Source organism: Hoplias malabaricus, chromosome 8, assembly GCF_029633855.1.
Source record: "Hoplias malabaricus isolate fHopMal1 chromosome 8, fHopMal1.hap1, whole genome shotgun sequence".
NCBI lineage: Eukaryota > Metazoa > Chordata > Actinopteri > Characiformes > Erythrinidae > Hoplias > Hoplias malabaricus.
Genome location: NC_089807.1, coordinates 44,540,753 through 44,565,750, shown reverse-complemented (window position 1 = coordinate 44,565,750; position 24,998 = coordinate 44,540,753). Strand labels below are relative to the sequence as shown.

Below are 24,998 nucleotides of genomic sequence, written 5' to 3'. Positions count from 1 at the left end.
CTTTTCAGATAAAAACAATTCACTTTTACTGTGTTTGTGTGTTTACTGTGATTACACACTCACTGAGATCCCTCACTCAATAATAAACCTGTTCGGAGTCTGAGACCTGTGCACAGTGCTGTGGTTATTACAGGGAACAACAAAGAAACAAATGTATTAAACTTCATAAAGAATAAATATACTGGGGTTATTAATAAAAAACAGCATCACTGGACTGACCCCGTGACCTACTCAACTCCATCTCTCTCTCTCTATCTCTGTGTCTCTCTCTGGTGAACGAGTGCAGATCACTCTTTGCATGTCCAGTGATAACAATCTCCTTGTTTACATAATCCCCCTGTGTCCGAGTTCGGAGCTTTACGCTGGAGCTGATGTTAAAGGAACAACGTCTAAACAACAACAGCCTTTAATGAGCCACAAGATTAAAACCACTGCCAGGTGTTTCCCAGTGAACAGCGGTCAGTAACGGACACAAGTGGTCAGAGGAAGGATGAACGGTGACCGGCGTCAGGGTCCTAGAGCCCGAGGTGCATGTCGTTCAGGTCACATATCAGTGGTTTTAATCTTGTGGCTGATGTGTGTGTGTGTGTGTGTGTGTGTGTACACATCATGCTCAGTAAGAAAGGTCTGCCCGAGGGGTTTAAAGTGACTCTAAGCTCGTTCTCTGTTGGTCAGTGAGACCTTGGTTTTCTGACCGTTTCTGGAGGGTTCCTGTCTGTGCAGGTGAGGAACGCCATGCTGCTGCGGCCTGGAGATCCAACCTGTCAACACACTGCTGTTAAACAAGAGAGAGCCCTCACACACACACACACACTGCACTGCTCCATTGCACTGCTCCACTGAACTCCTGAGAAACACACTCCACAGGACACGGCTCAGTGTTTACTCAAAGACTACAGCGACTGCAGAGGAATTCCACTGACCAGCGCCACCTTAAATCTCACCGTAAACCCATAACAAACTAACACTGCCACCTTAAACAGAGCCCACAGTAAATAAATAACCACCACCACTTTAAATACCACCTTAAATATCATTCACAATAAAAACACAACCGTAAACAGCATCCAGTCGAACCCACGCCCCGGTCTCGTTCTCGGTCCAAAACAGTCCACGACATTAAATACCACATTAAACAGGACCCAAACTAAAGCACATCACCGCAGCACACACCCAGAGGAAGAGAGAGAGAAGAGAACAGCGTTCCACCGTTCCACACAAAACAGTCCCTGAACAAACCTGACGTTTTTAATTCAACATTCTACTTTAAATTCTTCTGTCTCAACACCTGAAGCACAAAGAGAAAATAAAACCATTAATAACAACGTTATATCATTTATTAAAATTAATAAGTCATAGAAAAACAAATATAAACTTTAAAGAACAATGAAATGTAAATTAATAAAAGCAAATACAATCAAAAAAAACGAACCATTACTTTCTTCAGCTCTTTAATGTTCTTTAATTCACAGTTTATTTTATCTTTATTTAGATGTGAATTCTTTTGTTTAATGAAACTCAGTGTGAAACACTTTCAGCTGCGACACGGGTCCAGTTCTCGTCTGAAAACAAACATTCGCTCCTGTTGTTTTTCTAAAGTGAAAATAAAAGATGACACAGATTTTGCGCATTAATAAAAACATTACTATTATTATTATTTACTAAAAGGAACCATACGTCCTCCTCTAAAAGCCCCTCACAGAAAGTGAGGACAGTAGACGGTGGGGGACAGTGGACAGTGAAGGTGAATGGAAGCAGACGTCCTCCTCTAAAAGCCCCTCACAGAAAGTGAGGATAGTGGACGGTGGGGGACACAGGGCTGGTGTCGGACCGTAGTTTGAAGAAGGGGGTGGTGGAGAGGGACGTACAGGACGCTGTGAGGGACATGTCCACTTTTCTCCAATGTCTTAATCACTCCATACAGAGCCCTTTAAACAGACACTGGATAAAGATCTATAGAGTCCTCAGGTTTCTCTAAGATCTGTGTTTAAGGATCGCACACTGAATTATGAAGGAATTTTGAAAAATAAATCCTCCTTAAACTCTTCAAATAAACAGTAACTGTTTTAAAGATGTGTCTCAACAGGATGATCCTCATAAATCTATAAAAAGACGTAGACTTGAGCAGATGTGTCCAAACGTACCCACTGTGAACAGTCCTCGAGGTCTGAGGCAGGGTGTCACATGACACAGTGAAGAGGGGGGCGTGGCCTAACACTCCTCAGGTGCTTCGGTGCACAGGTAAGAGGCTTGTGTCACTCACTGAAGCTCAGTCATCTCTTGAGAGTCGAGCAGGGACTCTGCCTCTGGACCGGACCGGTCGGGCGAGACGGGATTAGACAGAAGCTCCTTCCAGACGCAGAACCGTAAGTGTATCACCTTTACAGCTCGTTAAATACTCGCTCCTCTCTCAGAACCACATTTTAAAACTGGGATCTTGTACGTTTTTAGTTCTTTTGCATGAATTAAAAGCTGCAGTGTCTACGTTTACAGCGGGACAGAGCTGTAGAATCGACCCGAAATGAGTAAGAATTAAACCTGACCGCAGGGACAGGCCCGGGAAGTTAAATGAGGTTTTTTCATCTCTTGTACATTTAGTTTTTTGGGGAGATATGAGGTTGTGATCTTTGTTCTGGTTCCGGTTTCACTGCGTTTACTTTTTTAATGAGCTTTATGCAGTGATTTATTAATCTCTCTCTGTCTTCAAGTGTCCTGAGGTTTCATTGTCCTTGATTTATTTTACTTTCTTTGCTGCATATTTACACTTTTCAAAGCTTTGTAGTTGTACAGTGCTCTGCCTCGATGTAAAGAATTTAAACAGAAGCTGATCGTGTGATTTTTCTTTCTGTTCCAGATGAAGATCCGTGCACTGGAAGGCTTTGTTTCCAAATAAAACGTGGGGATCTGAGTAAACATTCATTTCTAAAGTCTCCCCGGCCTTCAAACTCTGTTCAAAGTGAAAGTGAATTGTCACAGCTCCCCAACACAAAGCTACAAGACCAGAGACACACCTTCCCCTGGCACTCGCTCTCTCAGAAAAACAAACGTCAAGATGCCTGTGGTGAAAGTGGAGAAGGAATCTCCATCCAACGACCCCCAGACGACTCTTCCGGCTTCGGACGCTCCGACGGTGGAGTCCCCGAGAGGTCGCAGACGGAAGAGGCCTTTGCAGAGGGGCAAACCTCCTTACAGCTACATCGCCCTCATCTCCATGGCCATTGGCAGCTCTCCGGATCGCAAGCTGACCCTCGGCGGCATCTACAAGTTCATCACGGAGCGCTTCCCCTTCTATCGGGACAACTCCAAAAAGTGGCAGAACTCCATTCGCCACAATCTGACTCTGAACGACTGCTTCGTGAAGATCCCTCGGGAACCGGGGCGACCCGGGAAGGGCAACTACTGGGCTCTCGATCCCAACGCCGAAGACATGTTCGAAAGCGGGAGCTACTTGAGACGCCGTAAACGCTTCAAACGCTGCGATTTCTCCACGTATTCCTCCTACGTCCACGAGTCTCCCGTCTTCTCCCAGGTCCAGATCACTTGCCCGGCGTATTCCGGGTCGATCTACCCCGGAAACCCCTACGGGACGCAACTTTCCTCAGCTTACTACCCTCCCTCCTCCTGCAACTTTGGGTCTTCCCAGTCCAGAGTCTTCAGCATCAACACCATCATCGGGTCCCACGGCGGCTTGGCCCAAAGCCCGGAGATTCCAGGTCAGCAGTCGTGCCGAAGTTTCAGCCCTAGCGAAGGTGCCCAAGGGTTCCAGATCCCAACCTGTAACGGATCCACGGTTCTTCCAAGAAGGACGAGCTCTTCAGGACACAGCAGCTTCACGTATCCCAATCCCAGCTACTCCCAAACTCAAGGACTCTATTCACAAAGCAATAGTCAAAGCTACGTCCCAAACGGCCGACTAGGGACCGCCGGGTCGCCCCCAATGACTGGAGACTCAGTCACTGACCCGTTCTCCAGATCTTCCCCTGGACAGTTTGGGTCTTTCGGCCAATACAACAACACTTGCGTGACGGGGAATTCCGGGGGATACCTGAGACACCCGTCTTACCCCTCGGGCATGGACAGGTTTGTGTCTGCGATTTAAAACACAACGAACTCAGAACGTGCTGCTGAAACTGCGGCCTGAGAAGGTGCCCGTTTCCTGTTTTATTTTATCGATGAGGCGGATGGTCAAAGGTCCGTCAGAGCAGGGTTTTTCTGAAATTATGAACAACAAACAATACAAAGGACAGTCGTTTTCTTAAATAACCTTGTGATGCGCTGCTCAAAGTTCTCAAAATATCGGAATTATTTAAGAACATTCTGCAGCATCTTCCTGCGCCTCAACGAAAGACGACCCCTCCCCGAAATCCTGAAAGTACATTTTCTGTAACCGTCCGCTACGTCGCGTCATGGAACGATTTAAAGAACTGTCTAAGGACTTTTGCAGCTTGTTTACAGAAGATATTTACAGCTGAGCATTTATCAGATCTGACACAATCTTTTAAGAACATCACTGATGCCTTTCTGTTACAGTTCAGACAACGATTCACAGATAATTCACAGGGTGTTCGTTAACGGAGCAGTTAAGGTTCTTCAGAGTCCATTCGCTTAGAGGCACAATTACTTTAAAGCATTCGGTGAAAAAAAAAAAAAAAAGAATAAAGGGGGAAAAAAAAGGATTACATTTTTGAAATCTGCATTTTGAAGAATTTATTGACATTATTTTGCACAAGGTTTATTTTGAACAGAAAACGCACAATGAGTTTCTTTTAGTGGTCAATAATGGATATGTTTTATTTGAATGTGGTTTAAGGGAGTTTTAAATGTTTATTTTCTGGAGATTAAGGAAATTAGTGTTTTGCTGCTCGTGGCAAAAAAGAATGAGTTGTGAACCTCAACATTTAAAGAATTAAGGACATTATTATTTTAATCCAATGGTTATTTTTATTTACAAAACAAATGAAACACAATGGCTACAAACACTGCTGCTCTCTGATCTCCACACGGGCCACTTCACCAAGTCTTTACCAAAAAAAGTGTAAATATACACACACACACACTTCTGTTTATAATTATGAATTTAAATAAATATATATAACATTTTAATTCGTCATTTTTTAAACTGTGTATTTTATTTGTGTGTATTTTTTGAACAAAGTAATTAGTAGAAATTAATTCATTGTAAAAACATTGGTGTTTATGAATTCTAATTTAAAAATGAGGTAAAGGATGGAGACACAAGGAAGTGTTTGTTACAAAATCTATAATTACATTTTGAAATTGGAAATAGTTTTTAAATATTCCCCTGATTCACTCTTTTGATTTGCCCTTATTTATTAAAGCAGCCACAAAGTGAAACACTAATTAATTCTGATTTTATGAAATGAAAGCTTCTACAACTTAAAAAAACTAAACAAAAAAAAAAAAAAAAACGCAGTTGGCTCTGTTCCGTTTGTTCCTCTGTGGTGTTTATTGTGAAATGTGTTTAAATGCGTCTCTGTGGTTGTTTTTTTGTTTTTTTTACTAAAAGGAAGAGGCTTCCTCGTCTCCACTGCCCTTTTATTTTTACACTGTGCTTTAATCTTTTCACTGAAATTAAATGTTTCTGCTTTTGGTGGAAATGCTGAACGTTCACTGACAAAACTCAGGACTTTGAGAATTAAAGTGTTCTTTAAAGTGCCCTGTGAAATGAAGCGAGTGGTTTGTGTCTTTGAGGGATTCTCTTCATTCTCCAAAGATTCCTTCATCTTTCCGAACGTTGACATTCGTCACAAGCCAATGATCTTCAAAACCGAGAGCAATCTTTAGAAAAGCAATCTTTAGAAAAGCAAAGCATAAACAAACCGGCCGTTCTGGAGTTTTTACATTTATCTCCACGGATCGCAGACACGCTTCAGTTGTTTTAAATGTGTGATAAAATCCCTCTGGACACCGCAGTGTTAAATTATCCTTTTATTATATCTTTTAGAAAAAGAGGGAGAAGGATCCATTAAACACACGGCGACTAGAAGAGTTTAAATCCAGAACATTTGAACACGTAAAAGACTCGTTTATTTAACAAACACAAATAAAACATTTATAAAACGTGCGGAAGCCTTTAGCCGAGGAACTGGACGAGTCTCTGGAGCTCAGGGCAGTCCTTCACCACCTCGGGGACAGAGGACAGCGTCTGGAGCACAACAACAAACAACGGATTTAACCACTGCCTTAATTTTTATTTTTAAAAACAATTATATTTTTTAAAAATCAGTGCTGTTTTATTGAATATTATTATTGTGATAAACTCCACCTTTCTAACTTTTTCAATCATATCGTCCAATAAATGAAGCTCGCGCTCGCACTTGCTCTGATTCAACGCGTGAACCATTTGCTGCAGAGAGAGAGAGTGATTTAACACTGAATATAAACACATTATAACTGAATAATTCAGCTCTGAACAGAAAGAGTTAACAATCGACTCGTCGTAACGTCGCACTGCACTTAATGAATATATTTAACCCATGAGCCGAGGAACAGCATTGATCCGGAGTTCAGGATAAAAGTCCCCCCTGAGCGCTCAGGTCTTACGTGTCTTTTGGCTCGTTCCAGGAGTTTCGTTCGAGATTCCTCCACCTCCATCACCTTCGCCTTCAGCTTCTCCACCTGCACAGAGTCACACAGGAGAGCTGCAGCGGGACTCAGGACTCACTCAGATTCTGCTGAACCCACGGTAAACACAGAGAGAAATAACACGCCATTTTGAGATAAATAAACACAGGATGTAGTGGAGGACCTCTCTGAGGAGGCGGATCCTCTCCTCCAGCTCCTTGCTGCCGACGGCTGATTGGTCGCCGGATTGATTTAGTGCCGCCCTCAGCGCCTGAACCTCCATCTGAGACTGCTGCAGAGACCTCCGTAAATCCACCCCCTCGCGCCTCAGCTCCTACACACACAGAGAGAGACAGAGAGACACACAGAGTCAGACAGACACACACACACACACACACAGACAGTCAAATGGTGTTTAGTGGAAGAGAAGTCTATCTGTGTGTGATGGTGTGTGTGTGGTGCTACTTTTTGATTCAGGACCAGAATTACCCCCAGACAGAGAGAGAGAGAGAGAGAGACAGAGAGACAGAGAGAGAGAAAAACAGAGTGGACACACTTTAGTTACTGCCCTGAGAGACGCTGGACGCTCTGAGGTGAGACACTGACCCAAGCTCTTCACATACACTGGCTCTCTCTGTGTGTGTGTGTGTGTGTGTGTGTGTGTGTGTGAGAGAGAGTGTGTGTTTTACTTACACTGATTTCTGCTCTGTGTTTCTGTGCAGTTTCCATACTCTCCTCCAGCTCACTACACAACTTCCTCTGAGCTTTCTCATCCTACACACACACACACACACACACACACACATATGACAAACTACAAACAAAGTTGTTCATAACAAATCATCATCACTGTTTTTACTGAAGCCTTGGCTCTAAACCTCACCAGCAGTGAAACGATAAACACACTGCCACAGAGACATGAGCTAAACGCTGTTAGCTTGATTTCTGACTTAAAAAGGTCCATTGACGGAGTGATCTCTCGATTAAAGTCACGCCGCGTGACTCAGTGGAACCCGCAGAGAAGTGGAACCCATGCTGTCGGTTCTAACCTGAGCTTTCTGCTGCAGCACCAGAGCGTCCTTCTCCACCCGAGCCCTCAGTCGGCTCACCTGCTGCTCCAGCTCCGCCTCCTGAGCCCTGTACCTGTCTGACTCCGCCTCCAGTGCCTCCTGCAGGCCAACACTGAAACAGCAGCAGAATAAACTCAGCGTGGCGCTTTAAGACTAGTCTCTGAGGCGTAAACACACACCACCCGTTAAACGTTAAACTCCTAAAGACCAACAACAAACACAGCTTTTTAAAAATAAGTAAAAATAAATCTCAAAAGAACCATTTAAAGAAAGTGTTTAACGACTGAGTGAAAGGCTGAAGGTGAAAGCCTCAGTTCTCACATGTTCTTCTGAAGGTTCTCTATTTCCGAGTCTTTGTGCCGTTTCAGATTCTCAACGGCGGCCTGCAGCTCAGTGACGCTGTCCCCGAGACTCGCCAACAGCTCCGTCAGCGTGGTGCTGCTGTGGACCTCCTCTGTAACACACACACAGCACGGCTTTAGAGTCTCCGCCGGGACGCTCCGGAGCAGCTACACATGAGCCAAAGGTCACCACGCCCACTCCCGGGTCATGAGTGTGTGGAGGTGTTTAGTCTAGTTTACGGGGGGGGTGGGGGTGGGGGGGTGGAGATAGATGCAGGGACTAATTGCATTTTCAAAGATCAGCGCGTAATAAACGAAGACGTATGAAGGTTAGAGTCACAGATAAAACACTCTGAAGGCATTAGGGGTTCATTCTGAGGGGGACTTTACAGATTAATGCAAATATAAAAGCAGGTAATTACAAACACACCGTTAATATGTGTTTAATGAAGCGATCAACACAATCTTTAACTTCACAAGGCTTTAAAATCACTCCGAAAAATAAACAATGGCTTTGTTTTCAGTGTTAAATATTACTTTACTATTTTAAGCTTTTAATTAAAAATTAGTTTTAAGTTATAGTTACATTTTTAACAGTCTGCAGGTTACAGTTTATAAAGAGACACACACACACACACACACAGACACACACACACAGACACACACACACAGACACAGTGCGTAACCTGAAATATGTCCATCGCTCGCTGAAAGGTTTCAATAACTTCATTTGCATAAGAAAATAAAAATAAATAAACGAATTGCTTGTTTGCATAAAACACACGGGGCTCACTTTAGACATTTGGGAGGCAAATGTGTGTTTTTTTTCCTACAGAACTCACCAAAAGAAGCTGGAGAAAGATGAAGGGGTGAAAACGTAAACGATAGAAATCACAGAGCCTCAGAACGAGGGCTGAGACCGTGCCACACCTCAGTTCTGTAAATTACTGATTTCTTTGTTGTTGTTTTTAATAAAAATATAATGTAAATCTTATAAACACCACACAATAACTTTAATAATGTTCAAGAATGCAGTAATGTGTAGAAGAATGATAAAGTACCGTCAGCGTGCTGCGGAGCGAGGGATAAACGCGTGAAGGCGCTGCTCTTGCTTCCGATTCCTTCCACAGAGTCGTCAGGACACACTTCTAATAAACAACAACAACACACTCAGATTCAGGTCTCATCACTGAGAGGGTCCGGGAGCTCCAGTGTAAACAGAACAACAACAAAAGTACTGCACTGTGTGTGTGTGTGTTGTATTGTGTGTGTCGTACTGCAATGTGTGTGTGGTATTGTATTGTGTGTGTGTGTGATCATGTTCTGTGGTGCACAATGCTCCTGGAGGACATGTATTTTTCAGCGCTGAAATTTCAAAGAAAGCCCTTTGAACAACTACTGTGTGTTTAATGTAAGATTTATGATCAAAGCAGTGAAATACCTAAGTGTTCTGTGCTGAATTTTCTTTAAATTTAAGGTTTGTTCACAGTACATTAAACAGCCAATCAGAGCGTGTTAAACCAGCGCCGTCACACGCAGAAACAGGCCGTAGTTAAATCTTTGTGAACGTCTGAAGCCTGAAAAGATGACTGTAACATTGCAGCACTGCGCCCTAGGCTTTGTACTTTTATCCGTGGATTTTTACCCAGGTTTCTCCCTGTTTACGGATGGCTGTGGCAGCACCAGCGACCAAACTCACCATCACGTGTCAATGATTTCCACAACAAACCTTTACAGTCACTGTAAACCCAAAGGGAAGCTGCCGTTTCTGACCTGTATCAGCAGGTGGCGCAGTCTCGGGTTCTTCAGTCAGGGCAAGCATTACGGAGCTGACGAAGGATCCGCAGGGCTGTCGAGCCTGGGGCTGAGCGTCCGGTTCCTGCGTCTCAGAGCGCTGAGGAGACTAAAAGGTGTCATTACACAGAGGTCAAAACATCATTAAAGGTGCAATCAGTTGTTTTTAGACGACCAAAATGTAGCAATATTTATTATTTTTTCTATAAAACACAACTGCTCTGTCATCTTTGAATTAATCAGTTTACGCTCCACAGAGCGGGTCCCCCACACAGAGAGAACACAGCGCTAAGCACAAAGTCTGATACATCCAGACCACTAGGGTTCAGCACAATGTGAAGACGACTCACTAATGGCTCCTTTAAGTCAAAAACAATTTGTTTAAAGTTGTTTTCAAAGCTGGATTTTTTCTGAATTGTTTTTGTGCTTCTTAAATCTTAAAGGCACTCCATCTACAAAATCTGATTATGTTAAACGACTATAAACATCTCACACACACACACACACAATTTAAAAATGACTCTAATAATTATACAGCGCCACGTCCAAAAATACGACTTTAGAAAAATGAGGATTTCTGACTTTTGAGTTACACGAGACACACACTGATCAAAGCTCTAAAAGGCTTTAAATATGTCACTTTACCGTTAAAGAATATAACTTTTACACCTCACAGTTTCATTTTATCTCTCAGATTTGTCTAAAACGCTCATTTTCTACTTTTGTGGCTCTGTAAATTCTCAGAGTAACACGCTTTAATATGTTTAGTTGTTTTCATTTCACTAGAAGTAGTCAAATACCTGCATGCTTGTACAAGTACAGGTGTGTGTGTGTGTGTGTGTACGTACCTTGGCAGCAGCAGCAGTAGTGTGTGTGCTGTTGGTTAAACAGCGAACTGTGTGCTGTAGAAGAGAAATGTCGAGTGTGGCCTGAGCCATCTGCTCTCCCTGCTCCAGCAACAAAACACGAGCCTTATCACGGGTACAGTCCAACTCCTCCTGCAGAGAATGTCTCTCAGTACTACACACACACACACACACACACACACACAGTTATGACAAGGGCTTGGGTTAGGGTTAGACTGCAGATAAAAAGCGACACTAACGCTGGGATCAGGCTACACTCCGTCTTTCAGGACGTTCCCTGTGTCAGATCAGAGCCATAAACTCGGGCCGAGACTGGGGACGCTACACGTTTGATGCGGAGCACTCTCTGTTCTCGTCGTGGGCTGAGTTCAGAGGTCATCGGGATGTCGGTTTAGAAACTGTCAAAAACGGCTAAAGTAGTGCTGTGTGAGACGCTGGAGCTTTGTTTCAAAAATGAAGAAGTAGTAAAAGCGATAGCGGGCGGTTCCTGGGTGTCACGGAGAGGACGGTGTGGACCGTCTCCTACAAACAGAACCTGAGGGAATGTGTTACACGATCAGAGCGTGTCCTCAGTTCGGTTGTTCCACTGACGGCTGCAGCACAGCCTCCCTCTCTCTCTCTCCTCCGTGTTTACAGATGTGCTCCGGACAGAGCTCTGTCTCCTGTTGGTCATCGTCAGGAACACGGCGTAGGAAACGTCAGACCGGGCCCAAAGACCCAAACACCTCTAACATACTCTACTTCTCCTCGGGGAGTCGTGGGGCGCCACACGTCGCTGTTCTTTGATTGTGTCACACTCCACGACCGCTCCTCGCCCCGACGCTGGGAACCTGTCTGATACGATACACATCCAGACTAGAGTCCTGCAGTGTGATCCCACACTAACGAGGTCTTATTTTATCATCCCCCAGTTTTTTGAGATCGGAGCAGTTGTGATGACGGTAGAGAAGTGTTGTGTATCAGTGTCAGAGGGAGGGAGAGAGAGAGAGAGAGAGAGAGAGACAGACACAGAGAGACAGAAAGAGAGAGACAGAAAGAGAGAGAGACAGAGAGAGAAAATGGGGTGGTGTACATAAGACGGCACTGTTTACCGAAGCTGCTGGATCACGAGTCTGAGGTCTTCACACTCCAGATTCCTCTCTCTCAGACTCTGTAGATGTGAGCGCAGTAACGTCTCACTCTCCACCAGCTGCTCCTGGGTCGCTTCGTTCTCCGCCTGCAGGAACTACAACACACACACACACACACACACACACTTTTATATTTCCCAGCACAACAGATAAAATATGGAAATGAAGAATTAGCTCTGAGAAAATCCCCAGTGTTTTTGTAGTGTGTGTGTGTGTGTGTGTGTGTGTTATTCCAACCTCACTCATCTCCCGAGTGCTGGAGAGCTCAGTCTGAATCTGAGAGAGACGACGGAGCTGCTGACGCTGGTTTTCCGTCTCAGTTTGGAGCTCGTTCAGCAGAGCGTCTCTCTGAGACAAAACCTGCTCCATTTCCTCCACCTTCCTCTGGGACTCGTCCAGTTCAGCCCGCAGACTACACACACACACACAAAGAGTTTGATCTCTAGCGATGCCACAGGCATCTGTAACCTGCAGTGACCCCCCCAGGGGAATAAACACTGTAATAATCATACTGTAATATTTAATACTGGACCCATTTGAATGCTCTTTCCATTAAATTATTAAAGACAAACAGGACTTTTCAAAGAAAGTGTAGGGTTCTTCATTTTTAATCACTGTTTAAACAGCTGCCTCTTTAATGAGGGGAGAGACTTGAGGTCACTTTTAAGAAAAACCCAGGCCACAACAACAATAATATAGTTTCAGTTCGTACCTCTCAGCTCTCCCTGTGGCCTCCTGAGTCTCCTGCAGTGAGCGCTGCAACCTAAAATAACAAAACACACAGTACATCAGTACAATACCTGCCCCGTCCTTCAGCTGCAGTACTGTGTGTGTGTTTGTGTGTGTGTGTGTGTGTGAGAGAGAGATTTGGAGAAGTTCAAAAACAGTCAAAGATCCATCAAAACTACACAAAAAACATTAAAACGCATCAAAGCGACTAAGATTTGTGATTCACTACGGGATTAAGGTCTAAACCTGGGCTCAGCAGGAAATTCAACATCAAACACTCATCAGAAAACTCTGGAATCTATGTTTCACTCCAGGATTAATATCTTTATCCTATAATTAAAGTGTGAAAGGAAGGAATATCAGACAGTGATCCACAAAGGAGCGTATCCCTGCGTTTATTCGCACGCGGCGCGTCGCCTGAGTAAAGAAGCCCTTCTCAAGTCTGAGGGTCTGTAAAGGCCACTGTACGTTAAAATAACATCTGATCTCACACCAGCTCCCGCTGTTTTAGAGGAAGATCCAGTGACACCGCTACCTTCAGAGTTTGTGGTGTTTTCAGAAGCGTTCAGCTGCGTTTATCGGCGCACGCTGATGGAGTCTGTGACTGAGCTCCCCTCCCCCACCTCACTCTAGTCTCTGATTCCATCCAGGACTTTTATTTTCAGCAGCTACAGGTCAGATTTGTGCTAGAAACTGGGCGCAGGAGGCTTTTATTTGCACAGACCTCGTCTGCACTGCTTAATTCTCCGTGTTTTATGTTCTATATTTAGTTTTATATTTCTGTTTGTTGTCATTATCTCTTTCTTTTTATTTTATTCTGTTCCGGAGGGAGACTACGCCTCGATGTGGAACAGCCACTGGACGCCGTGACGCTCCCTGACCTTCTCCTGGTCATTCTCCTAAATCTGTGCCAATCTTTCAATAACCCTCCACCTCAGAGGAGGGACAGCACAGCGGTGTGACTCTAAACTGTAAATGAAAAGAAGAATATGAAAGTATCATTAGATTCGGGGGGTGGTGTCGTACTTGCTGGTCTCCGAGGCCAGAGCCTGCTCCAGAAAGACGTAAGAAGCGAGGGTAGAGGACACCGTCGCCGAGAGCTCTGTGCTCTTCTTCTGGAGCTCAGACCGCTCCTCCTCTACTTCACCCAGCTGCTCGCGGAGAACACACATTTCTACGCACACACAGAGAGAGAGAAAGAACATACGGCATCAACAGGAACAATCCGATAAAACTGATTTTGCGACGTGAGAATGAGCAAAAATTAATATTAAATAAATTAATTAATTAAACAAACAACAAGAAACTATTTTTTTTATTATAGTTATTAAACATTTAGGCCATTTGTCACTGTTACTACTTTATTATTTGTGTTTACAGCGTTACACCATGACAACACACAGTGCATTAATATTACATTATTATTATTAATATTTATATGAATACATTATTCTTGATCATTTCATTGGTCCATTTTATTGGAGATTTTATGAAATAAAAAAACTAAAATATATTTGGAAAAATACAAATCTTTTTGCTTTTTTTTTTTTTTACAGTAAATTGAAGGAAATGAGTATTTTTTTTTTTTTTTTTTTTAAATCTGACGTCCTCTCGTCCCCACACCTGAGTTCATGATGGTTATCTGTGTGTTGAGGTCAGTGATCTGCTGCTCAGCGTCCTGCAGACTGCAGTGGACTTGCTCCAGCTCACCCTCCAACTGAAGAGAGAAAAAGAAGGATAAAAGAAAGAAACAAAGAAAGAAAATAAAGTAAAGAGAGAAAAAGAAAGAGAGAAAGAAAGAAAAGAAAGAAAGAAGAAAGAAAGAAAAAGGGAAAAAAAAAAGAAAGAAAGAAAGGAAAGAAAAAAGGAAAAGAAGAGTTACTTTGAAACAGAAGAGAGGTTTAATCAGTGGGCTGTGGACATCATTATTTTACGTAATATTTTGTAAAATTGTCTTTTAATTTTGCATCAAGTTCAGCACAAACCTCTAGGTGCCGCCACCTCACAGTTCACAGATCATTTATAGCCATAATAAATGTAAATAATGAATAATAGAGTAACAGAGTAAATGCAGAACTCGATGGAGCTGTGTTTACTGAAGTAGAGTCTGACCTCAGCTTTTTCCTGGACCGCGCGGTCTCTCTCAGCGTGGTGCTGACAACTCTGTTCCACAGCCAACAGCGTCCTCTGCTGGAGCTTCTGCAGAACTGGTTTGGTTTTCTGGAGCAGCTGCTGAGCCTTGTGGAGCTGGAACACAGAATAAATAGGATGATGCTGTGTTGTGAGGTTTAAGGTAAGGGCTAAAGTCTCATCCTCCTCCTCGGGAGTTACACAGGGACCAGGCTGCGCTCGTCGGGTTTGTACTCGCGCGTTCTTCACACCTGGAGGAATCAAGTGACTGAGAACTGTAGCTGCTGTGAGCGAGTGATGCAGGTCGTACCTCGGCTGACAGGCGATGGTGGTCATCCAGATTCTCTCGAAGCAGAGCACTGGCCCCGGAGATGGCCTCCACATACCAGCGGTTCATCTCCACCTCAATAAAAACACACAGATCATTCATCACACTTCAGTCAGAAAATTAACTACACAACAGGCCACACTCTACAACAGAGGTGAGGTCTCTCTCTGTCTCCCTCTGTGTGAGTGACATTCACTCATTCATTATCTGTAAGTGCTTATCCAGTTCAGGGTGGTGGTGGGTCCGGAACCTACACGGAATCATCGGACACAGGGTGACACACACTCACACCTACGGACACTTGAGTCTCCAATCCACCTACCAACGTGGGTTTTTGGAGTGTGGGAGGAAACCCACGCAGACACAGGGAGAACACACCACACTCCTCACAGTCACCCGGAGGAAACCCACGCAGACACAGAGAGAACACACCACACTCCTCACAGACAGTCACCCAGAGGAAACCCACACAGACACAGAGAGAACACACCACACTCCTCACAGACAGTCACCCGGAGGAAACCCACGCAGACACAGGGAGAACACACCACACTCCTCACAGACAGTCACACAACATACATACATATATATATATATATAAGAGAGAGAGAGATTTACCAGCTGTGGATAGGTTTGTGTGAGAGCAGCTGTGAGCTCCTGTTGGGATCCAAGGCTACGCTGGAGATCAGAAACCTGAGTAGAGTGATGAACACGCAACTGCTCCAACACTCGCAACACCTAAACACACACACACACAGCAAAACACAAATAACACACCAGCTTGTGTTACTCCAGTCTCACTGTAGGTCACTGATTACTTCGGCACCGCGTCCAACGTGTCTTTATTCAACTGAAATACCAGATTCCGATGTAAAATGGGAATGTTTTAGTGAAGAAATGTAATTGTGGTTTTATGTTTAATGGTATTTTACCGTCTCTTTCTCCTGAAGAGTCTCCTCCATCCTCCGTCTCATGCCATCTCTCTCCTGGAGACAGGATCTACACTTCTCCTCCATCCTCCTCAGTGCATTCACACACCTGCTGTAAAGAGCCTTCATCTCTCCCACCTACGCACACACACACACACACACACACAGAGAAAAATATAATCCCTGCATTATTGATTTATTAAATGCCTGACTAGTTTAAGTGTTAGTGCTTTTTGTATTAAAGTACACTGCACTAACAACGCTCCCCTGTGAGCGACGTGACATTTCCAGTGAAGTCTCGAGCTGCTCTCTGATTGGTCAGCAGCTGTTTTAGGTGCTGACTGGATGCACAGAGACGGGACGACTGTTGACTGATCACAGTGACTCAGTTACTGTTAGGACACAGAGTCTAAGTGTAAATGTTTGAAGGGTGTCACCTGTTTGTACAGAGTTTCCTGATCTTCTTTAACGATGCCTTCAATCTGCCTCAGACCCAACAGAGCCCCTTCTGTCTCAGACTTAACACTGATCTGAAAAACAAAGGAGGACATAAACATGCTTCAATAAACCAACAACGTATTGTAGTGTTAATACTGTAACTGCAGTTTTGTGCTACTTTATTATCTTTATTATCGAATGGTTTATTGAAATGATTTCTGGGACAGTTTGTCTCCCACAGAAATGATGAGACCGGCTCAGTGGAGGGTGTTGTACCATCGAGCTCCTGAAGTGCTGCACGGCGAGGGTTAATGTCTGGAGAGTTTCGGGATCTTGCTCCAGAGTCTGGATCCTCTGCAGAGCGCTGAAGTACAGATCCCTGTACGGCTCCGTCTGAAAAACAACACAATCACTGCAGGAGAAAAGGAGGAGAAACGAGAGAAATGTCTTACTCTGAGAATAAAGCTTTGTCTCAGCATTTGGACACAGAACCTGCACTTTCTCACACAGTGAACTCTCTCTCTCTCCTCTACACACACTGACACTTCTGAGAAATCTGCATCCTGTGCGTGCTGTGCGTGCAGTGCACACTGTGTAGAGCTGTGTACCTGGCTGAACTCAGAGTGCTCCGTCTGTACGACCCGGTTCCTGAGTTCTGACGGAGCGGTGCCGGTCCGTGCAGGCCGAGACTGACAGGATGAGAGCTGCTGGGACAGAATCTCCACCATGATTAAAGTGGACAGTAACTTCTGCTCCAGCTCTGACCTGGACAAACTCTGCAGACTGTCAGGACTCACACTGCAGCAGGGACAGAGAGGACACGGATCAGCACAACAGTACCTTTATCTTAACAATTTATCATCAGGTGTACAATCTAGTTTTAAAACGTTTTTAAAGTGTTACTGTGTGTAGCGTGTTGGAGATCGGGCACGGAGGGCGTTAACCCTTCATTTCTAGTTTATTTGTATTGCTTTAAAACTATTTGTATTTCATGTGTAAAGTCATGTGTTTTTATAGAGTACATTTCAAACACAATGGCAATTAAAAGTGCCTTACAAAGCACTAACATTATTCCTGCTTCATTCATTCATTGTCTGTAACCCTTATCTAGTTCAGGGTCACGGTGGGTCCGGAGCCTACCCAGAATCACTGGGCGTAAGGCTCCTCACAAGCAGTCCCGCAGAGCCGGGCTCAAACCCACAACCTCCAGAACCTGGAGCTTTGATAGAGACACTACCTGCTGCGCCACTGTGCTGCCCACTAACATTATTATATTATTATTATTTTTGGAGCTGATCTACCTCCAGAGCAGAGAGTCTGTAGAGGTGCAGGCGTCAGACGCTTCCACCTCTTTCACCACTTCCACCAGAGCCGAGGTGTTCACGCTGTGGTCAGTCTGCAATACCGGCGAGGTCCACACTGCAGCGCTGCGGCGTTGCACTGGTGTCATGGGGGCTGCAGCTGGCGTAGGAGGAGCTGCAATCTTCCCTGAAGCTAAAATCAGGAGCTCTGCCATCTGCCGGAGCTGCTGCTGTAGAGGGCCTTTACCCACAGTCGAAAAATCCCACACAGGAACCGGAGCCTTCTCTTTCTCTGCGTCTCTCTCTGTCCGTCTCACGACCCCGCGTCCCTCCGTCCCTCTGTCCCTCCGGACCGGAGCTGGGGTGGGAGAGTGGGTCAGGGTGGTGGAGTTGAACTGCGGGGGAGGAATGGGGCTTTCTGGGAGCTCGGGCCACAGACGGCTCAATAGATTTCCCTCAGCGTGGTCCTGGAGATAAAGGAGACATACTCTACATTTATATGAGTGGCCAGGATTCATGATGTTCAGGGTTGAGGTGGGTCCAGAGCCAAACAGGAATCACTGAGCCCAGACCTGTGGGCAGTGCCACACCCTCACCCAGTCATTCACCAACATGTGTGTTCAGACTGTGAGAGGAAATATACACATACACAGAGACCCTAGAGCTGTGTGGCAGCACCACGACCTGCAGCGCCACCTAGCTGTGCTACATTAGAATTAATGAGTGATTTTGAATGCACGTGCACTGAGAGCGTCTTGCTACTAAACAAAGGACAAGTGGGATGAAGGATGAAGGTCAGAAAACCCATCTTTGGATTCATTATTCTCCTCTTTAAAACACTGTGCTGATGTGGGAATACTGGTCCCTTTCAGTCACAACCTGAAGGTGGCGCTGCAGGGAGGGCCTGCGGTATTTAGTGATCTCAGAAAGTGATATTCGTGCTCTTACCTGCAGGGGGCTCCGGCTGAGAGCCCGGTTTCTTGGGGTGGAGGGTTCATTCAGAGTCAGAGCGCTCCAGAGCTGGGGCAGAACCTCAGCAGGAAACTCACTAACACTTTCAGCTCGGAGAACTTCAGAACTCAGGCCCAGAGCGCTATCCTGAACCACGCTGTCAGTCAGTTCACTCTGGCGTTGAGCTGGAAGGTTCTGGATGCTGTTTCCACATTCAGGTTCCAAATTCTGATCAGCATGGTGTGGAAATAACGCAGTATTTTGGACTGGATCCCTTCCAACACCAGCCGGAATATTCCCATCAGCTAGGGATGAAGATTCTGTGTTTCGGGTCGGCATGAATTGGACACTGAGGTTTCCACCTGGAAGATTCCCATCAGCTCCAGACAAACAGGACTCAGCCTTTCGGGCCACGGTGCTCTCGTCTTCGTTATCCGAGAGGGAAGGTTGGTCCATGTTCACTTGAGACTGTGAGACTTCTGAACACTCAACTTTATTTGATAAGTGCTGACTTTGGGCCAGAACGTTCCTACATTCAGCCTCAAGGCCAACATCAGGCTGGAGAGATGATGACGACGACTCTGGCTTTTGGGCCAGGACATTTTCATCAGCATCTACATGCCCTGCTGTCTTTTCTGGTGAAGGACAGATTTCAGACTGTGCTTCAACAGATTCATGTGGAAGACGACCACTAACAGCTGTCAGACCCTCCTCTGCCTTGTGCTCTTCATGTTTGAAGGTCAATTGTTGGTAGATGTTGATTTCTGAGACTTTTGAACCTTCTACATCAGATTCTTCGCAGTTCGGCTGTGAGTATTTGCCTTTTCCAGCTTCAAAAGTCAGAGCAGACATGTTCAAATCAGCTTGAGTGCACGAGGACTTGTCCCTATCACCAACGTCTTCATTTTCTGATGAACTTTTACGGATTTCAGATGCTTCTTCTTGAGGTTTATTTGTGAGAAAACCTCTCAAGCCTGACACATCTTCCTCAGGGTTTGTGTTTTCATTTTTAGACGACTGCTGGTCCTCCTGACCCTGCTTGACTTCTACATTTACTTCTGAAACCAGCGGATTTCCACTTTGCTCTAGAGGAGCTGGGTTTTGGCTCCATTCTGACAGCTCTGCGCCAAGAACCAGATCTTCAGGAGCTAACAGACTCTCTGAAATGACCGATTCCAATCTGGAAGTCAGAGACCCATCCGTTCCACCAGGAGCTACAGCAACTTCAGAGCTTTCCAAAAGACCAGTGGAAGAAAGCTGTGATCTTAAGTGAGATTTATTCTCTGGGACTAACGGGTTGGTGGCTCCATCTCTATTCATACAACGTTCCTCAACATGACAGTAAAGGTGGTCAGACCGTTTTCCATCAGGAGAAAAAGCTGCAGTGCTTTCACCTTCATCTTCGATTAAATCACAGGGAAATGACTGGAGGTGACCACTGATGGTCAGGTTCTTCATGAGCATGGATATATCAGACATTTTATGAGTGTTCTCAAGCTCAATCACTGGTCCAGAGAAGGTTAACGACTGGTAAGTGATGTCTCCATGCTCTTCTGGTGATATGGAGGTATCTACACTGAAAGAATGTTGGAGTTCTTGGCCTGCCGTGTCAGAATCAGCGGTCTGTGAGGCATCCAACGCAGCTGAACTCCTAGAGGATTCCCTTGCATTAATAAAGTAGGGGTGATCCGTGTGGAGGCCTGGAGATGCTGGAAGATCACTACATTCTCTAGGATTGTCACTTTCATTTAGAAAACTCTGAGAAGGAGCTTCAAGTGCTTTATCTTCAGCCATAATTGAGCTTTCTTCTATAAAAGACCCATCTACCACCACAACCTCTCCTCCGGGACAAATAAAGGACTTAAAGGTGACGTCCGCTGGATCCTGAGAGGAGTCTATTCTCTGAAGTGGAACTGCTGACTCATCATTTGTAGGAACAGCAAAACCATTTAAAGACAAACCCCTGTCAACTCCATTCATATTTCCATCCTGCATCGTATTAACCGAGTCTCCAGGAGGAGCGCTACAGTACGGATGCTCCGTGTGATCATTACACTCCACCACATTATCTTCCTCGCTCTTTAAAGTCGTGTAATGAAGAGTCTGTCCACCGACTTCCAGCATCAGATCTCTAACCAGAACAGACTCCTCCGACATCTCAGACCCTTCTGAGATCTCAATGTCACCTCCTGAGCACAGCATCGATTTAAACATCACGTGTCCCTCCTCCACAACATCTGCAGCTTCTTCACTTCTGCAGACGCTCGGGGAAACGCTGGAGATGAGGCTCAGGTTTTCATTCTGCTCAAGAGAAATCAGGACACAAGGTGGTCAGCAAAAAAGGAGATAAACCCCTCAGAGGGCAGTGCACAATAAAATAATACAGTTCCATAAAGTGTTGAGGAACAAACCGGTTTTCCACAAACTTTACTCTAACAGACAAACGTTTACTGAACAGTCGTCTCTGTCCGGTAAAGACAAGGTTTCCCTTTAAAAACAGCAGAAAGTGATCCCCGTTTCTGGACGCACCTGAACCCTGGCTGTTCTGTCCCCTGACGGCGCCGCTTTAACACCCTGTGTTCTCTGCACCAGTTCGTTCTGGACCTCTCTCAGCGGGGTCCTGTCTGACCTCTGCAGTGGCTGCTGGGAAATAAAATGAGATTTCAGCTTCTTACCGTCGTTGTCTAACTGAATAAAATCATCTCAGCAGGTGGACACCCCACAGATACGCCTCGGAGCACCCCTTGTGCGTTTAATAACCATTAGTGAGTGAAAGAGTGACTGTGTAAGTGAAGGAGCGAGTGAGTGAGTGAAAGAGGGACTGTGTAAGTGAAGGAGTGAGTGAGTGAGTGAAAGAGCGAGTGAGTGAGTGAAAGAAGGACTGTGTAAGTGAAGGAGTGAGTGGGTGAGTGAAGGAGTGAGTGGGTGAGTGAAAGAGTGACTGTGAGTGAGTGAAAGAGTGACTGTGTAAAGTGAAGGAGTGAGTGAAAGAGTGAGTGTGTAAGTGAAGGAGCGGGTGAGTGAAAGAGTGACTGTGTAAGTGAAGGAACGAGTGGGTGAAAGAGTGACTGTGTAAGTGAAGGAGCGGGTGAGTGAAAGAGTGACTAAGTGAAGGAGCGAGTGAAAGAGTGACTGTGTAAGTGAAGGAGCGAGTGGGTGAAAGAGTGACTGTGTAAGTGAAGGAGCGAGTGGGTGAAAGAGTGACTGTGTAAGTGAAGGAGCGAGTGGGTGAAAGAGTGACTGTGTAAGTGAAGGAGCGAGTGGGTGAAAGAGTGACTGTGTAAGTGAAGGAGCGAGTGAGTGAGTGAAAGAGTGACTGTGTAAGTGAAGGAGCGAGTGAGTGAGTGAAAGAGTGACTGTGTAAGTGAAGGAGCGAGTGAGTGAGTGAAAGAGTGACTGTGTAAGTGAAGGAGCGAGTGAGTGAAAGAGTGACTGTGTAAGTGAAGGAACGAGTGGGTGAAAGAGTGACTGTGTAAGTGAAGGAGCGGGTGAGTGAAAGAGTGACTAAGTGAAGGAGCGGGTGGGTGAAAGAGTGACTGTGTAAGTGAAGGAGCGAGTGAAAGAGTGACTGTGTAAGTGAAGGAGCGGGTGAGTGAAAGAGTGACTGTGTAAGTGAAGGAGCGAGTGGGTGAAAGAGTGACTGTGTAAGTGAAGGAGCGAGTGAGTGAGTGAAAGAGTGACTAAGTGAAGGAGCGGGTGAGTGAAAGAGTGACTGTGTAAGTGAAGGAGCGAGTGAGTGAGTGAAAGAGTGACTAAGTGAAGGAGCGGGTGAGTGAAAGAGTGACTGTGTAAGTGAAGGAACGAGTGAGTGAAAGAGTGACTGTGTAAGTGAAGGAGCGAGTGGGTGAAAGAGTGACTGTGTAAGTGAAGGAGCGAGTGGGTGAAAGAGTGACTGTGTAAGTGAAGGAGCGAGTGGGTGAAAGAGTGACTGTGTAAGTGAAGGAGCGAGTGGGTGAAAGAGTGACTGTGTAAGTGAAGGAGCGAGTGAGTGAAAGAGTGACTGTGTAAGTGAAGGAACGAGTGGGTGAAAGAGTGACTGTGTAAGTGAAGGAGCGAGTGGGTGAGTGAAAGAGTGACTGTGTAAGTGAAGGAGCGAGTGGGTGAGTGAAAGAGTGACTGTGTAAGTGAAGGAGCGAGTGGGTGAGTGAAAGAGTGACTGTGTAAGTGAAGGAGCGAGTGGGTGAGTGAAAGAGTGACTGTGTAAGTGAAGGAGCGAGTGGGTGAGTGAAAGAGTGACTGTGTAAGTGAAGGAACGAGTGGGTGAAAGAGTGACTGTGTAAGTGAAGGAACGAGTGGGTGAAAGAGTGACTGTGTAAGTGAAGGAGCGAGTGGGTGAGTGAAAGAGTGACTGTGTAAGTGAAGGAGCGAGTGGGTGAGTGAAAGAGTGACTGTGTAAGTGAAGGAGCGAGTGGGTGAGTGAAAGAGTGACTGTGTAAGTGAAGGAGCGAGTGGGTGAGTGAAAGAGTGAGTGTGTAAGTGAAGGAGTGAGAGAAAGAGTGAGTGTGTAAGTGAAGGAGTGAGTGAAAGAGTGACTGTGTAAGTGAAGGAGTGAGTGAAAGAGTGACTGTGTAAGTGAGTGGGTGAGTGAAAGAGTGACTGTGTAACTGAAGGAGTGAGTGAGTGAAAGAGTGACTGTGTAACTGAAGGAGTGAGTGAGTGAAAGAGTGACTGTGTAAGTGAAGGAGCGAGTGGGTGAGTGAAAGAGTGACTGTGTAAGTGAAGGAGCGAGTGAGTGAGTGAAAGAGTGAGTGTGTAAGTGAAGGAGTGAGTGAGTGAAAGAGTGAGTGTGTAAGTGAAGGAGTGGGTGAAAGAGTGAGTGTGTAAGTGAAGGAGTGAGTGAAAGAGTGACTGTGTAAGTGAAGGAGTGAGTGAAAGAGTGACTGTGTAAGTGAGTGGGTGAGTGAAAGAGTGACTGTGTAACTGAAGGAGTGAGTGAGTGAAAGAGTGACTGTGTAACTGAAGGAGTGAGTGAGTGAAAGAGTGACTGTGTAAGTGAAGGAGCGAGTGGGTGAGTGAAAGAGTGACTGTGTAAGTGAAGGAGCGAGTGAGTGAGTGAAAGAGTGAGTGTGTAAGTGAAGGAGTGAGTGAGTGAAAGAGTGAGTGTGTAAGTGAAGGAGTGAGTGAAAGAGTGAGTGTGTAAGTGAAGGAGTGAGTGGGTGAGTGAAAGAGTGACTGTGTAAGTGAAGGAGCGAGTGAGTGAATGAGTGACTGTGTAAAAGAAGGAGTGAGTGAATTTGTAAATATGAAAGCATCTTAGTGTGTATGTGTGCATTCATGTGTGTAAATTGATGAGTGAGTGAGTGATTAAGCGAGAGACTGATTGAGTGAGTGAATGAGTGAGTGGCCAGTGTCATGAAGTGCTTTGTATCTAAAAACTTAAAGCAGTGCCTGCAGACGACAGGCGGAGAGACTCACCTGCGTTTGGATAGTGGACATCTCTCTCTTTTTCTCTCAGAGAAGATCCTTCTACAAAATCAAGAGCAAGTTACTTATTTTAAAAAGGTACTTGACCATATACTTTTTATTAATTATGTTATTATTTTGTGGTTCTTTGCACAGGTGGAAAATGATGGCAATCAGCAGAAAATGTAGAAAACCATTAATAAACATTACAATCCTATGGGTTCAGACTGGATGATTTTTACTGCCTTCATTTAAATTCCACCAGATTTCCACAAAGCCTCCTTTAATAAAAAGCTGTATTTGAACAGACTGCTGGGTTTGTTTTGGTGAAATGTGACTTGAACAGAACCTGACGCCCTGCTCTAAAAGTGGTAAATAACAGTAACAGACCTCTGTAACCCACATTAGACCAGAATCTTAAAATAACACTGACTGAACATATACTTAATAAATATATTACACTAGAAATCACCTACTAAAACCCCATCCAATAGCTAGGACATGTCAAATTCATTAGAGATCATTCCACCTTAAATGGGCTTTACTCACACTGTAGAGTCAGGATCATTTAAGGTGGAACGGAAATCTCGTCGTCTTTGTGTTATTAGTGTAAACCCTCTGCTCTGTTCTTCTCCAGAGCCCTGGTGTCTCACCTCTGAGCGGTTTTAAAGCTCTCCCGTTGATTCGATGGAGAATAATCCTCGAAATCCGCGCTGTTTCCGAACTGTAAAGTTTTAATACTTCAATGTTTTTAGCATTGCCGCTCTCAACTGCCGCCGCGGTTCAAACTCCTGCTGCTCGCACCTCATTGGCAGAAAGCGACGTTACGTCATGACGGCCGCTAAAACGAGGCTGTGGCACAAATGGCTTCCTACTCCCTACATAGGGCACTACGGAGGTAGGTCAAAAGCCAGGGGCATTATTTTAAATTGTTTATATCGTTCTTAATACTATGATTAATAAGAGTGTAGTATTGTTACTATACCTGCTTTACTCCAGTACA

The 24,998-nt window shown here is 45.0% G+C and overlaps 2 protein-coding genes across 4 annotated transcripts; one reads left to right on the top strand and one right to left on the bottom strand.

Annotated features, from left to right (window-relative positions):
• Positions 1 to 2,281: 2,281 nt before the first annotated feature.
• On the top strand, positions 2,282 to 5,825 carry foxe1 (forkhead box E1). Its single transcript, XM_066679119.1, has 2 exons — positions 2,282 to 2,366; positions 2,855 to 5,825. Exon 2 carries the CDS (start codon positions 3,053 to 3,055, stop codon positions 4,097 to 4,099), a length of 1,047 nt encoding a protein of 348 aa, XP_066535216.1. The 5' UTR covers positions 2,282 to 2,366; positions 2,855 to 3,052; the 3' UTR covers positions 4,100 to 5,825.
• A 125-nt stretch (positions 5,826 to 5,950) lies between these two features.
• spag5 (sperm associated antigen 5) lies at positions 5,951 to 24,800 on the bottom strand. 3 transcript variants are annotated; one of them, XM_066679116.1, is made up of 27 exons: positions 24,649 to 24,800; positions 24,008 to 24,058; positions 21,122 to 21,235; positions 18,590 to 20,893; positions 17,642 to 18,108; positions 16,949 to 17,138; positions 16,617 to 16,733; positions 16,340 to 16,432; positions 15,906 to 16,040; positions 15,592 to 15,711; positions 14,956 to 15,048; positions 14,628 to 14,762; positions 14,139 to 14,232; positions 13,542 to 13,689; positions 12,499 to 12,549; positions 12,024 to 12,198; positions 11,748 to 11,881; positions 10,639 to 10,810; positions 9,770 to 9,899; positions 9,058 to 9,144; positions 7,977 to 8,109; positions 7,635 to 7,767; positions 7,279 to 7,359; positions 6,770 to 6,919; positions 6,565 to 6,639; positions 6,287 to 6,367; positions 5,951 to 6,166 (listed from the first exon to the last, which is right to left on the bottom strand). In XM_066679116.1, the coding sequence occupies exons 2-27, from the start codon at positions 24,026 to 24,028 to the stop codon at positions 6,095 to 6,097; spliced, it is 5,505 nt and encodes a 1,834-aa protein (XP_066535213.1). In that variant the 5' UTR covers positions 24,029 to 24,058; positions 24,649 to 24,800; the 3' UTR covers positions 5,951 to 6,094. The 3 variants fall into 3 exon arrangements, with proteins under 3 accessions (XP_066535213.1, XP_066535215.1, XP_066535214.1); XM_066679118.1 differs by having other exon boundaries at positions 9,770 to 9,890; XM_066679117.1 differs by having other exon boundaries at positions 21,122 to 21,232.
• Positions 24,801 to 24,998: the final 198 nt, after the last annotated feature.